Consider the following 15,010-nt stretch of genomic DNA (forward strand, 5'->3'; position numbering starts at 1 on the left):
GAAAATGCCTACATTCTCTTTATGTGAAACCAAGCTGCTCAGGAAGCATTATTTCACTAAGCTGTGAAAACAACCACTATTGCTTTATATATAAGAAAAATACCTGAGTTGCAAAACAAGTTACTACAGCTTGAAAAAAGAGAAAACCACATCAACTTTGAACAGTTTGTCTTTATTATTAGACTTTTGTGTTGTAAACACTGAAAACTGCAGCAGAGGGCAAATGAAAGAAGCAGCTCCTTTTATCCTTTTGCATGAATTAGTGCATAGATTTAACTGTTTAGGGGAAAAAAAAGTCAAGCAAACATTTTAGCATAAGCTGCTTTTTCTTTCTCCTTTTGGGCTTTTATCTTCTGCTTGATTTTGAGTGTTTCCGTCTGGATAGCTGCTCAAAAAGAAAATGACAGAGTTATAGTCATCTCTTTACATCAGGTTTCCTCATAGGTTAACACCAGGTCACTGCTGGAACTTACCTATGTTATTTCATAAAACTGCATTTAATCTTTGACTAGGTCAGATACTAGCAGCAAAAGCCTTGTCCCTTGCTTTGTCTCAACTAGTAAGGCAACCACATAGAGGAGCATGCAGCAAGCATGGTGTGGGTGCCTATACAGATCTTAGGAGATAAAAATCTCACCCAATTAGACCAGGAAATTAAGCTAGTAGAAGCCCTGTGAATACAGACATAGTTCAAGAGGGAATGCTGCTGACCTACATAAGCAGGTTTTCCAGTGCAACAGAAGCATCACTGCTGTATAAAATCAGGTTTTCCACCTCAGTGGGTTCTGTGCTTAGAACATGAGTGTTTAAGCTAGCATTTTAGGCATCACACTGGTATGAATTCCAACTGAATACTACCCTGGATACATTGTTAAATTCTCAAGGGAATTTTAAAAGAAACAGCTTATTTTACCTTTGTCTTCAGGGGCTATTTCATGAGCCTTTTTAAGATCAGCCTTAAATAAAAGAAAAATATAAGTTAGTGATCTGACAGAATTTTAAATTTGAAAAGACAAAAAGAATTGATCATTACCAGCGCTTGATCGAAATCTTTTATTCCCTGCCATCCTTGAGCCCGTCTGTAGAGAGCTTTAGTATTTGCTGGATCTATTTTAAGAGCCTGTAAATTTAATAAAATTGTCACATTAACATTTCTTATTTCACAGCCTCCCATCTCCACAAATGGCACAATTCACACCAGCAGACAATCTTCACAGTTGGTTTGAGGGTAAGCTGTCAAAACATTAACTGTGTAAAAAGGAATGCTATAATGCAGCACACTGAATAGCAAGTAATCAGCTTCAGTACTGCTGCAGCAAAAGTGGTCTTTTGTAAAGGATGAGCACACACGAGGCCCAAATAGAACAGCTGGTGTGTGTGTGTGTGTGTGTGTGTATAATAGCTGTCAAGGCTCAGGAGTTGCTGCAGTTCAAATTATCCTAACCTTGAGTCTCACAGGGCATCTCTATTGCAGCTCCTTCCTTCGCACCAAAACCTCCTCAAATGGCATCATAAATAAAGAGATTTCCTGTAAGGATTTTTTTCACTGTGGGCTAGAAAAATACATGCAAGCAATCCATCTCATCATGCTTCAGGAACTTTGCCAAGTTCCAATCATTATACCTTTTTTGAGCTGAATGTTTTCAATAATGTGTATATGCCAGCTCTAATATGACAATATCAAAATAGGAAATACAGTGCCTGGGCAAAGAGATTGTTCCACTATTTGATTACTTTGATTATTTTTTCAGAATACCTTGGATAATTTGGTCAGTTAGCTGTTACCTTATCATGCCTGTGAAGATCACATTTTTACTGCAGTTAGTTCTATAGTGTTTTTATTTTAAAGAATATAGTTTCTCAGCGTTTAGAGGAAATGTCTTCACAGCAATGTGTTGCTTTATTAATTTATTAACCTTAAGTCATTAATAGACAACACATCCATATTTTCATGTTTTTTAAATCACTTGGGCATTGGCTGTTAATACAAAGGAAGTATTACTGTGGGTGCTCCTATTGATCTACCCACTATAAAGCCTTCAGCCTCTTCTGTGCTAAGAATTAGTCTGGATTGTATACACAGAGGTAGCATTCTTTGGTTTTACCTTGACCATTGTGCTGACAGCTATTTCAATGCAAGGTTTGTTTGAACAGGTTCAGCTCTTCATAATTCATTATTTACACCAAACAATGCATGTATTCCAGGCTGGTAATTTAAATTGCTTTTGGCCTTGTGAAATCATAAAAGTGAAAGTGTACAGCTTGTCATTAACAATTACTTAGAACTTTATTAGCTAATTTTAGGAAGCTGGTGTTCTGATTAAAGCACTGACACAGTTATGAGACATAAGCTAAATAACTTACAGAAGTCTATTATAGCTGTGAAGTTGCCTTCATTTAACAATTATTTATTTTTAAAAATAGAAAGTGTGATTTTCTTCTCACAATGGCGGCAAGTATTATTAGTTATAGTAATTTCTACCTGTAACACATTTGCTTCAGTTTTTACCATTTTCTAGGTGACAGATATCACATTACACAGTATTTTTCCTATTTTCTTCTTTCCTCATTCCCCATTTGTCCATTCTAAATACAGGTTTATGAAGGTTTTCCACCATCAGCAAGCTAGAAAGCAAGCCAGCTTTCTAATGACTTCACACACAGATAAGCTGAGACTCCTGCTTTCAGCACAAGGCCCTACGAGATGCTGTTCAGGATCCTTTGCTAACAGATAAGAGCATTCTGTCCTCTGTTTCCTTCATATTATTGGAGTGTTACTGAATTATTTAAAGTTTCCTCAAATTTACTAAATTTTCTCTATGCCCATGTCATGGTTCCTTTTTTTTTCCCTTCCTTTAATTCTACTGGTTTTCTTTTTTTCCAGATTTATCATTACCTTGTTTCTTTTTTCCTACTCAGTCATTTGATTTCACCACAAAGCCTATCTGCAAAGTTAGTTACTTAGTTAGAAAGTCCCTGCCATAAATAAAATACAAGGCCATCAAATCTAGAGGCAAGTAAAACATTTTGCTCATACTCTTCTTCCAGAAAAAAGTATTCCTCTTTCACTGAACACAGTTTAACTCTTTGTAATGTAAGAAGTAGCTCTACAAACCAAACTGACAATGATGTGCATTTTTCCTGGCAGTAACCAACAGCCCTCTTTTGTTTGTTTCTAATGATTCATTTAAATTTCAGAAACTTTAAAAAAGCCACATATTAGAAAGTTAGTACTAATTTCACCGTGAGCTTCTACTTGTTTACTTTCAAATCATAAGCTTGTCAGAAGACTTTAAAAAAACCTTTGTAGTCTTACGTCTATACAGGCCAATTCTTGCCCAAGATACTGAACATTACAATTACCTCTGAACAGCTCTCAATGGCTCCTTGCCAATCTGACAGTTTTAGTTTGCAAGCACCGATGTTTAGAACACAGGTCAAAGCAACAGTCTTTAACTTGGGTTTGTCTGCCTCCTCTGCCACTTCTTCAGAAGCTTCTACATACCTGTAGAAAAACAGATTGACACACAACATGGATTAGTGTTGCAACTTCCATTTTGTCCTGCCCTTAGCTATCTCTCCACAGATATGTGTGAGCTGGCCTATCCACACTACTTCTAATGCAGCTTTAATTCAACTGTTACAAATCTTTATTAAACTAAATAGATAAACCTCACCCTAACAAAAATCAATCAACTCACTAAGGAATGTTTTTCTGTAACTCTTAGTCCTCCACTGTATTAGCACATTATTTTTCTTAGACAAAAGCACTATTGTATTGCAGGAAAACATCAGAATTTATCTCAGTTTATTCTCAAAAAACATGTTGCTCATCAGTGCCAGAAAATCAACATCACCACTGCACCTTTCAAGTTCACGAGAAGCTTCATCTCTTCTTGAGTTCTCTCAATAATCTTTTAATTAGCTGAGGCATTTGGGGCTAAAATCTGAAGCTAACTTTACTTTGTAAAGGAGTGTGGTTTATGATCATTAGTAACACCACTTTCTTCCCACTGTCCTCCTTCATGACTTTTCCTGAACTTCAAAACTGACACTAGTTCAGGATAGAGCTATAGCAGTTACTACATCTCTGTTTTGAAACCACATTTCTTAATTTACAATGTGCTAATGCTGTCTGGTTTTTATTTCCAGTGGCAAAGGTCTGCTATGGATACAAAAGTTTTAACTCCTTAATGGTCTATTTGTTAGAACTTCTCTGAGTTTTATTTAGAAAACAAAAATTGTGCTTGCATACATTCACATTTTAAGCATGCCATGAATTAAAGTAGTTCTTTGCAGATCAGGGCCTATGGAAGTTCACTTTTTGCATGCCCTGTCTTTTTTGTTGTTCATATACAACCTTTGGATCACAAAAATTAGCAATACTTAAAAAGTAAATTAGATGCTTTGTGCTTGTAAATTAGATGCAGTCCCAGTGCTTGTTCCACTTGCTAGGCATCATGCAAAAGATGAGAATGAGAAGAAAGAGCAAACATGTAAAAGGTAAAGAGAGTTAAAACACAAATCTGCATTGTGTTCAAAACAAATGGAACACATGCATAATATTTATAAATCACACCAAAACATGAAAGACTGCGACCCTTCTGGACATAAGATTAGAGCTTCCAAGCCAAAGAAATCAGTGAAGTAATTATCAAGGGAGATAACAGTAAGTAATACTTTGTTGTTGTTTTTTAAAAAAAAGTGTGAATTCTAACATATAAAATGTATTTTTTTAAAAAGCCTAAGAAGCAATAAAACAAGAAAAGTAACAGAAGGTTACAATGGTTACTGTAGGTGAAAAGAAAAACACATTTTCAGGTGGTGTGCAAGGTGAATTGTACCTAAGCCATGGGATACCCTGGTAAGAGCTATTCTTTTCCTATCAGTTCTGGTGAAGTGCCAGCTAAAGGTCACCATCCTACATGAAGTATTAGATTCTAAGCTACGGTAACAGGGCATGTCCATAAAAGTATGGCCTATAAGGAAAAGTTGGAAAGATCAGATTCATTTAGTCTAGAAAAATTACTGATTTCCACCTACAAGGACAAATAAGCACCAAAGCAGCTCAGACAGGAAGAGCATTCACTGGGTGTGCTAAAAAGTGAGCAAGACACCTAATTGGAAGGGATGGTGTAATTATAGCTGGCAGTTACTTAAGAATGAGGAGAGAAAATGGACAGATACAACAAAGATCCTTAAAGATCCATTCCAGCCTTTTTTATGTACAATTTCAAAAAGGTTTGCATAGAAATCCTTTTTACTTTGGGGTTTCTGTTTCTATGATGGGCTTTTTGAGGGCAGGTCGAGACACTGCATCTTGGGTTAATATCTGCAATTAAAGGATTCATTTTATGGTTCAGAAAGGTAACATTTATTTGAAACCCAGTCTGCTAAGATCTCAGCTGAAGCATTAAATATGCCTGATTTTTTTCTTTATTTATTGTCACTGTTGCTTAACCACTGATCATTAAGAAGGTCAGGAAAAAGGTCAGTAAGTATAACTTTATTTTTAGGAGATGTTCATATACTTAAAGCAAAAAGCATAAAAATATGAAAGGAGCAGTATGGAAACAAAAGCAGAAAGACTATGATTCTGAAGCTAAGTCTGAATTATACATGAAATCAGGATGATGGTATGGACCCACAGGAAAAAAAAACAGTAACGAATGAGTAAGGGCCATATTTGTCTTTTGAATTTATCAATTTCCTAAACCTACTGCTTTTTATAAATCATAGAAAATCATTTCCTTTCCTTGCTGTCCATTAACTACCCTGGATACTACTGTGCTTTTCTTCTCAGGTATGTATCAGCACAGTGGCAGTATTATGAAGAGTATTTAGGCAGTTCTCAGCAATACTTCCTGCCTGTAGCTTTTACCTAGCAATGAGAAGAAGACCTACTTGATTATGTAGCTAAAAATCAACCAGATGTTTTCAAGATTCAGACGATTCTTTGTTTAAAAAAAAGATCACTGCACCAGGCACCTTTTAAAGGCACAAATCATTGCTTAAGAGTGGTATTCATTTGGGTTACAGGAACTACCTGATTGAGGGATGAGAGCCTTACCGTAAACTTTTACTATACTTTTTAGCTGCCATTGCCCAATTTTGCGATTTGAAGAAAGTATTTCCTATATTCTTTGTGTCTTCTGCTATGGCCACAATCTTGTCAACCTAATAAAACAGATGGGAAATATAAAGGATAAATGTATTTATGAAAGAAGTCGTGAATTAACTAATGTTTAATAATACGATCCCAGGCCCATCCTCTTTCAAGGTTTATAAAATATCAGAATAGAATACTCCAATTTTAGACAAAATACTACCTTCAAACCACTCCTGTAATATTCTCTACTTTATGTAACACAAAGATCTGAAAGATGAAATTTCTAGTGACTTTTCTACAGTATAAATGGTGAGAAAATACTAAAGAAGACAGAGTAGTCCAACTCTTTTTCCTAAATGCTGCTACCCACGTAGAGCTATATATAAAGGTGTTGACCATTATTCAAAGAAAAGAAGATAAATTTACAAGCAAAGTATTAAACCAAGACTGTCTTATTCCTAATGAAATGTCTTCTGCTTCTCAAAACAGTATCACTCACATGAACTCTGCACACACTCAAACTGGAAGTCATGTCAACACAATTCTCCTTCTCTCCGAACACTTAACGTATCAATGGAAGGAGAAAAGAACTGCCTGTCTTTATCAAGTCCATAATTTCTACTTCCACAATTGTATACACTTCAAGTTACTTCTCTAGTGGTAATTATAAATAGTTTATAATTACAGCTGTCTATTCTACCCTACTAGAATCAGTAACCTTGGCAAAAACTGATCGGTGTGAGCTCAACGTCACCATGGTTTCTGTAGTTAGTTTATATGAACAAGTTTCACGTTAAAGAGCAGAGGCATCTGCCAACTTCAATTCTACACAACATCAAAGGCTATCCAAAAACATTTTCATAAGCTGAAGTGCTTCTCAACAGCCAAGGAGTTTGTTTTCTAGCTCAAATGGTGTTTTACTATTCTAATTCTCTATTTGGAATGTACTCATGCATCCCCCTTTTCTTCCCTCTCTCACAAATCACTGTTTGACTTACAGTTTGTCTAGTTCACCTATGTGAGAAATTAAAACTCTGCAGAAGAGCTGCTTTCACCAGTCTGTTCCCTAACTCCCAATCACAGATATTCTGCAGGTTTGAACAATCTAAAAAGTAAACAACTACTGGGAATTAAGAACAACTAGCTCTAATGTAGTAAAAACCTTTTAAAAGGCCAATCCTTTATTTCTAATAAGTGGGGCAGAATCTGTTAAAGGGTGAGTATTTTAAAAAGTGTGTAGATAACAACATTAAGTTAGTTGTCAGCAGGATAGAGTTCTAGTAATTGCAACCTGACATTACATCACAAACAAAAATAAAAAGAAATCAAGAAAAGAAAATAAGTGTGACAATTTTCAGTGAGGTTTTAGTTACTGGGGGAAAAAAATGGGCTGAAATTAGCACTGAAAAAAAAGAGATAACAATCCCTTCCCACACAGTCTTCTCGTTCTTAAAATGGAATGTCACCATTTAATCAGGACCTCGATCCATTCTTAAGAAAAAAAAGCTGAATGAACATCATCACAGACACCACGTAACTCAGATCACCTACAAGTCTTGCAATCTGTAAAATACCCAAGAAGAAAAATACTTACATCTTTCAAGTCTATATCTGAATCTTCAGGAAAATCTGGATGAGCATCTCCAGATCCATCCTGGGGAGTAATTCCCCAGTCATCTCCTTCCTTTAGCTCTCCACATTCGGCGATGACACACAACTGAAAAAACCAATGTGTAAAGAGTAGTATTGCTTATTAAGACAATTTTTAAAAAAGCAGTAACTTCCAAGTGCTCTTTGAAATTTTTGAAAGTCCATAAAAAGGCTTTTTCATCTGTTGTTTGGGTGCATTTATTTCAGAAACCCATCACATCATTAGCCTATCCTCATCAGAAGGCTTTTATCATACCAAGTGTTATGTTCAGAGGATCAGCATTCCTAAAACACCATACCCACGCTTCACGGGGAGGCTGGAAGAGGAACTGGCAGCAAGCTGAAGTGCAGCAAAAAACAAGACATGGAAATTCTACTACATTAGAGAAGACGGTTCTTTCTTCAACTGCCAAGACTTTTAAAGTTAGAGGTATTAATTCATCCAACACCCACAAACTGCTATGACCTACACACCAATTGCTTTTTCAGAAACATGACTTCTGACATAAAAATTATACGAATTATGTATCATTTAGGTGGGACTGTGAATTCCACCTTTTCATTTCATCGCCCATCCTACACTTCTGGCAAAGGCTTCCACCCTCACAGCTGTGTTGAACAATAAATGGTTTGTGCAAGGAAAATGTACAGTGTAAGAACAAAAGCCTCTTAACAAGAACAGTAAAATGGAAATTACCAGTTAGTAAAAATAACTAACATTTAATAGTTCTAAATATTACACCAAGAATTTAGAAGAAATGATTGTACATCATATAATAAAATAATAAACATCATCCCTCAGTACTTTGCATATTGCTTACCTTTGCAGGATTTTCTCCTTTTACTTCAACATTTTCTAGTATTTTAACTACACCCATTCCTTTGATCACTTGGCCAAACACCACGTGTTTCCCATCCAGGTGAGGAGTAGGCACCGTTGTAATAAAGAACTGAGAGCCATTAGTACCAGGTCCTGCATTTGCCATGCTCAGCAGACCTGGTTTATCATGCTGCATTGGGGGGAAAAAAAATCATCAACATTTAAAATATGTTATATAACCATATAGAAGATTCTGTAAGGCCAATCATAAACACAGCCAGGACAGCCATAACAACTTGGTAAACCAATTACATACAGGTGCCAACTAATTTTACCCACCATGACTGAAGAGGGCAAATGCTGAGCTCTGGGTCTTTAGCTGCCCTCTACCAATCTAACAAGCACAGCCACATGTGACTTAATGCTGCAACACCTGTCTGCTGCTTCTATACTCCACCCCCTACACAGCTGATGAGTTTAGGCAGATCACCTGAGAAAGGAGTGAAGTTCCCCACTGAATTATTTAAGACCACTGGCCTTAAGAAATGAGGCTAAACACCACTGAAACCAACTTTAATGTTGAGCTGCTAAGATGGGTATGTAATATGAATTTTGTAAGGACTACTCACACAAAGTATGGTGTAGAACTGGGGAGTTTAAGAGGACTGTCGTCTTTGAAATTCATGGGTTGGTGATTTTGTTTGGGGATTTTTTTTTTATCTCCTTCACTTTCCTAGAAACAGTTTTTAGTCTGTTGGGATTTTTAACTATGTAATTATTTTGCCACTTAGGCCACTAGGCCTCAAACTGAAAGAAAATTGTTAAACAGCCTAATTAATGTAAGAAGATACTGTTTATCCTGTTTCTTGCAAGTACTTCTTTTTTTGACTTAAGACTTTTCATGTCACGTAGATTATTCTTCACTGCAAAAATTTTTTTCTTATGTGTTGTGAATTTTTTCTTGTCTGTTGTGAATGTTTTGTTTAACTGGCACAACCCAGCCACAAAGACATTATTCTCCCCAAGTTGGTCTGGTTATTAAGTGCAAGGAACTCCATTTAATGTAAGTGAGGATGTTATACCTAGACACTGGTACACATCTAAAGCATTCATGCTGTGGTACTGTTAAGAAACTTGATAATGTGGGAAGGAGAGGAGGAGCAAAAAACGATAGTACAGAGGACACAGAAACAGATTTCAGAGCTCAATGAGAGGTTGATTAGTTTGAGATAACAGTCTGAGTCTGGTGAATTGAAGCATCTGCTTTCTCCCTACATTCTTAACCAGTTTCAAGAACCTGTTGTTTTGAAAATTGTTTTCCCACGCAGTGTTTGGATTTCCATAGTGGCAGGAAGACATCCTTGCCTGAACTGTTCATCTGGTCATAACGCACAGTAAGTCTGAATCTTTTCAGTCATGATTTGGCTTAGGAACTCTGGGAAAAGGTTCTACAGCTGAGAGCCAGAATCACACCCAGGCAACAGAAAGGTAATGGAATCTTGGCTTTATTTGTTCTAACCTTGAAACTTGCCCTGGGAGTCAGAGATGGCAAATGACAGAGGAGTCTGTGTTCAAGAGCAAGAGAAGGCAGCTGGTAGGACTGTGGCCTCCAAAACAAATATCTGACACTTTGCATTGTAGTTGTTGGCAAACAAGTTAAACAGAAGGGTTGCCCCCCAGCAGATTTCTGCAAATACCATTTGAGGCTGGTCACTGCTTCACTGCCTAAGCCCTGCAAATCTTAGCTTTCCCCGCCTCTCCCCCCAGTTATAGCTAGTGCTAGACAGCAATGGTTTGCAAACAAAAAAACAAGTAACAGTAAGTTTTGGTGTAGCCTTATACCTGCAGGTTTACCTTTTGTCTGTAAAGATGTGGGGGGACAAGTTGGAAATTATAGAGAGCTGTCTGGTGCCTTCAGTGTCCCCACTTATACCCAACCCCATTTTGTCTGGGACCAGCCATCAGTTGTAGTCCCAAATTATAAGAATCTCTGTAAAGAAAACTGTTGTCACTCATGAATTTTCTTGCTGTGTCTTGAAAAACATTGCAGACAGATGGAGTGTCTTTCTCATTATGGTTTCTGTGGTCATTTTGTATGCTTATAAAGCAAGCAAAAAAATCTGGACAAAATCAGATTCTCTGACAGATCCAAGGCTTGCAAAACTATGCCACAGTAGCAGTGCTTGGGGTTGTTTAAGTTGGGTGTTCCACAACAGCAGAGCCATTAGCTGGAGAAGTAGCATCAAGAAAAGTCTAGTGGGATTGATCTGCAATGATAAGCTGACTACTGACCAAAGTTTTGCAGTTTACTGCAATTTGCAACAGTCCATGCAACCAGCACAAGAACAAATAGTTCCAGAGCCCTCAAACATCAAAAAAAACAACTCTTTGTTTTCTGAGATAGTGAGAACACTGCACAGCTGCTGGATTAAGTGCAAGGACCAGTGAATTTTTACATAACAGAGACATTTAAACTCCCAGTAAAATCCTAACATACTCGGCAAACAGATAACAGGAATCAAGCTCTTAGATTCTGTACAGGATCCAAATGGGTTATTCAACATATCTCTGGAACTTCGACAACACTTGTTAAGAGCTGAGAAATACAGAAACGGGAATCATTTGTATCATGTTCATTATTACCTCCAGATCTCAAAAAACAACCAAAAACATCATGACACAAAGTCAGGGATGTGACTTCAGGGATGTGATCCTGTGACAGTACCAACAGACAGACACTGTTAGCAGCAGTGCTGTGGGTACCACCAGAGCAGATTTCAGAGGACACAACTGGAATTATCTTTATGATGAATACTGGAGTCACATTTCCACTTATTGCTCCAAACTTAAGTCCCTTCAGTCTTGTAAAGAGTGGCTGAGGGACCGAGATTTTTGAGAAAAGAATGTTCAACCTTAACACTGCCTACAACTACCTGAAAGCCCCGAAAGCATGGTGTGGGGGTCAGTTTGTTCTCCCAGGCAATTAGCAACAGGGTAAGAGGAAATGGCCTCAAGTTGCACAAGGGGAGGTTAAGGTTGGACACTGAGAGGAATTTCTTGACAGAAGGGGATGGGCTGCCCAGGGACGTGGTGGAGTCATCATTCCTGGTGTTCAAGACCTAACTGTATATGGCACTTAGTGCTATACTCTAGCTGACAAGGTGCTGTTTGGTCAAGGCTTGGACTCATTGATGGTAAAAGTGTTTTCCAACCTAACAGACTCTGTGATTCTGTGAGCCTGATACAGGATTTTGTCATCTGATTAGTGGAGGACTGCTGTATTTTCTTCTCCTAAAATACTCTTTGAGAGCAAGTACAACTGCAGTCAGGGCTTTGCTTTAACCATGGGACAGTGACATCTGTAAGTTTTTCAGTCAGTGTTGTTCATATGCTACCACACATAACATGATATGAAAATGGTTAGTGCCCATGCTGACAATTGTTATTACTGCAGCAGGAGTAACATCACTGAAATGTCGCAACTGAATAGAATCAGTGTTTTCAACAGAGTACCTGATAATGAAAGTTTTCATCTTCAAATTTTTCACCATATATACTTTCTCCACCTGTGCCATTTTGATTTGAGAAATCTCCACCTTGAACCATAAATTGCTTAATAACTGTAAAAGAAAATAGTTATAAAATGTATCAGCAAGGCACAAATGCACAAGGGTAAAAAAAAGATAATTCTAAGATGAAAAGCAATCCTTGTCACCAGCACCTAAATGGAACCAAAATCCATCTTTTATTTACCAAATGTCACCTAAGTACTCCTTTTCAGTTATGTGGATATCACTTGATATTCAAGCCTTTACCTGAAATTCATTTCAACCTGTTAACAACTCAGAGTAAACTGGTTTTACAAAATTACTAGTAAATTTATAGTTTACTATTGTCAGTGCATGGTAAGAACACGTAGTCATTAGGAGGATCAAAAAGTGAAAAACTTTCCTTCAGTAAAGTTGTTTATTTAACAAGTACTTGAAATATTATTTAATATCATTTCAAATATTCATGATAGACAACTTTTGTTACCAATAGAAAAACTGAGGATTTCACAGAACTTACTTCTGTGGAAAGGACATCCTTTATAATGGAGAGGTTTTCCAGTGGTAGGCCCTGTTCCTTTTTCTCCCGTACATAACGCACGGAAATTCTCAGCAGTTTTAGGTACAATGTCAGCAAATAATTCAAAGACAATGCGTCCAACTGAAATGACAAAGAGAGAATTAAGACATTTTTAAGTCTTGTCCTTGGCATGGCGATGCATTGAGCATTATATGTCAAAAGAAATTAATGTTTCAAGCTTTATTATTTTTATTTAGATTACTATTCGATTTCCATCTTGAGGTTGCTCCATGTAAATTGCTTGCAGAGTTACACTGGGCTTTTAGCAATGTTATTACCAACAGTGAATTCCCTGTCAAGAATAATGTAGCAGGAGTAAAGGCAGATTCTACCAAAAACTAATTAAAATGCCAAATGCATTTTCTGCCAAAAAAAAAAAAAGGTGTGTGGGAAATCATACACACATATGTTAAAGCCAAATTATGAATTTTAATATGCACACTTATTTTATGTCAATTTTAGTATTTATTTAGGTTGTTTAATCAAAAGTAGATACAATACAAAGACTGTTTTGTGGAGACTTTTAATCCCTAAAAGCTTATGCTAAACACATCCCTTACTCCTCACTCTCTTAAACCTGAATTTTACTAAGACACAGTGATACACTTTATATGAGTGTGAATAATGGCTATTTACAATTGGAGGAACCACAAGCAATTGTTTAACAATTGCTGTACATGTTTTAACTGAAGGGAATTAAACTTGAGTAGCAAACAGATCCCGTAATTGCTGATAAATGGATTCTGTGCTGAATTGTCATTCCTTCACTAACTGGCTTCTCACAGAGCTGTTCCTCACTCCTAGGAGCCTCCATCAGTTGACACTCCTGTTTTCTCATCAGCCTCACAGTCAATTAATTAACATAACTTCACTCTACCGGTAGCTAAATGTAAATATATTGATTCTAATTAATACAGGAATGAAAACAAATTAGACAACTGAAAGTCAATAAAAGGCAAATCATCTCATAGACTCTCTTCTTTTATTCTTCTGAGTAACGGAATGAATAAGTGAAAAGCAGTATCCTGCCATGATTTAGGCAGTCCCTATCTTTTTCCATCTAATTTTTTTAAACCCTTTAAGCAGTACCCCAGCTAACTTGCTGTTGTTTTCTTATTTCCATTTTGACCGTTTGCCCAGATTTCTGAGTGACCTCTGGCAGCACTGGCGCTGCCAAGAGAACCAGGGCTACGGTTTCCCCGAGCTTTCCCCGCACCGCTGCCGGCCCGGCAGCCAGGCAAGGCTCGCCGTGCTGCGGGGGCTCCGCGGCCACGGCGTGGCCCAGCCATGGGGTCGGGGGCGGCTCCGAGCGAGGGAGGCCGCGCTCGGCACGGCGCAGCACGTGGAGAGCGGGGCGGGAGGGGCCGCACACGCGGCCAGCGCCGGGAGGCGAGGCCGGGCAGGGCCGGCTGCCATGGGAACGACGGGCCCGACCCTCGGCATCGCCCCCGGCCTGGCGCCTGTGCTGCCATGTCGCCTTCCTCGCCATGTTCCTCGGGCCTGTTCGCTCTGGCGGGGGAGCCCCGCGGGGAGGCCCGTTGGCGGCGGGGCGCCCTCCTCCTCCTCCCGCTGCCGGGGCTGTGCGCTCGCAGCCCGCAGGGCAGCGCCCGGCCCGGCCAGGGTCCCCCCACGTCCTGAACGCTGCGGCCCGGCCCGGCCCGGAGCCGCTCCTGCAGCCGGGCCCGGGCCCCGCGCGGTTCCCACTGCGCCCCGGCCCGGGGAGCTCGCCCGGGTTCCGTCGCGCCCCCTCCCCACCTCGCTCGCCCCCGATGTCCACATCGAAGAAGGCGCGGGGGTTGCTGGCCTTGCTGGGCCGGGCGTCAGGGGACGGGTGCGACATGCCGCAGCTGCCCGCCGGTGCGGTGGCTCCGCCCGCTCGGCCGCCCGCGATCCCGGCCGCCCGCGGGTCGGGGCCGCTCGGCGCTCCTCCCACCGGCGGGGGCGGGCGGCCGGTCCCCCTGGAGCCGGGAGCCCGCGGACGGCTGCAGCGCGGGTCCGCCCCTGGTCCTGCCTCTCAGCGGCCTTAAGTGACTCGGAGATAATGCGCAGAGAAGGAGCATTGCTTTCTCGAGGTTATGCACACACACAAGGCCTGGAAATAGGGGGAAGGAGAGAGATTTTAGGTTTTGCCTGGGTTTATATTTCATGAGAGAAATGGCAGGCTGTGTGAAAAGCGGTGATCCGTGGTAAAATGGGCAAATTGTCCGAAGTGACTATTATCCCATAAAGATTTAGAAATGCAGAATAACTCCAGCCTTCCTAAGGTCTGAAAACAAAATATGTTTCATCCCAAAGGATGAGTG

At 39.5% G+C, this 15,010-nt stretch overlaps 1 protein-coding gene across 1 annotated transcript; it reads right to left on the reverse strand.

The window, feature by feature from the left end:
* Positions 1 to 151: 151 nt before the first annotated feature.
* On the reverse strand, positions 152 to 14,606 carry PPID (peptidylprolyl isomerase D). Its single transcript, XM_050974238.1, has 10 exons — positions 14,463 to 14,606; positions 12,648 to 12,788; positions 12,093 to 12,199; positions 8,581 to 8,769; positions 7,704 to 7,826; positions 6,071 to 6,177; positions 3,364 to 3,505; positions 1,034 to 1,120; positions 914 to 956; positions 152 to 385 (listed from the first exon to the last, which is right to left on the reverse strand). The coding sequence occupies exons 1-10, from the start codon at positions 14,545 to 14,547 to the stop codon at positions 297 to 299; spliced, it is 1,113 nt and encodes a 370-aa protein (XP_050830195.1). The 5' UTR covers positions 14,548 to 14,606; the 3' UTR covers positions 152 to 296.
* Between the last annotated feature and the right edge of the window lie 404 nt (positions 14,607 to 15,010).

The sequence above is a fragment of the Serinus canaria genome, chromosome 4 (assembly GCF_022539315.1).
Source record: "Serinus canaria isolate serCan28SL12 chromosome 4, serCan2020, whole genome shotgun sequence".
In the NCBI taxonomy this organism is placed as follows: domain Eukaryota; kingdom Metazoa; phylum Chordata; class Aves; order Passeriformes; family Fringillidae; genus Serinus; species Serinus canaria.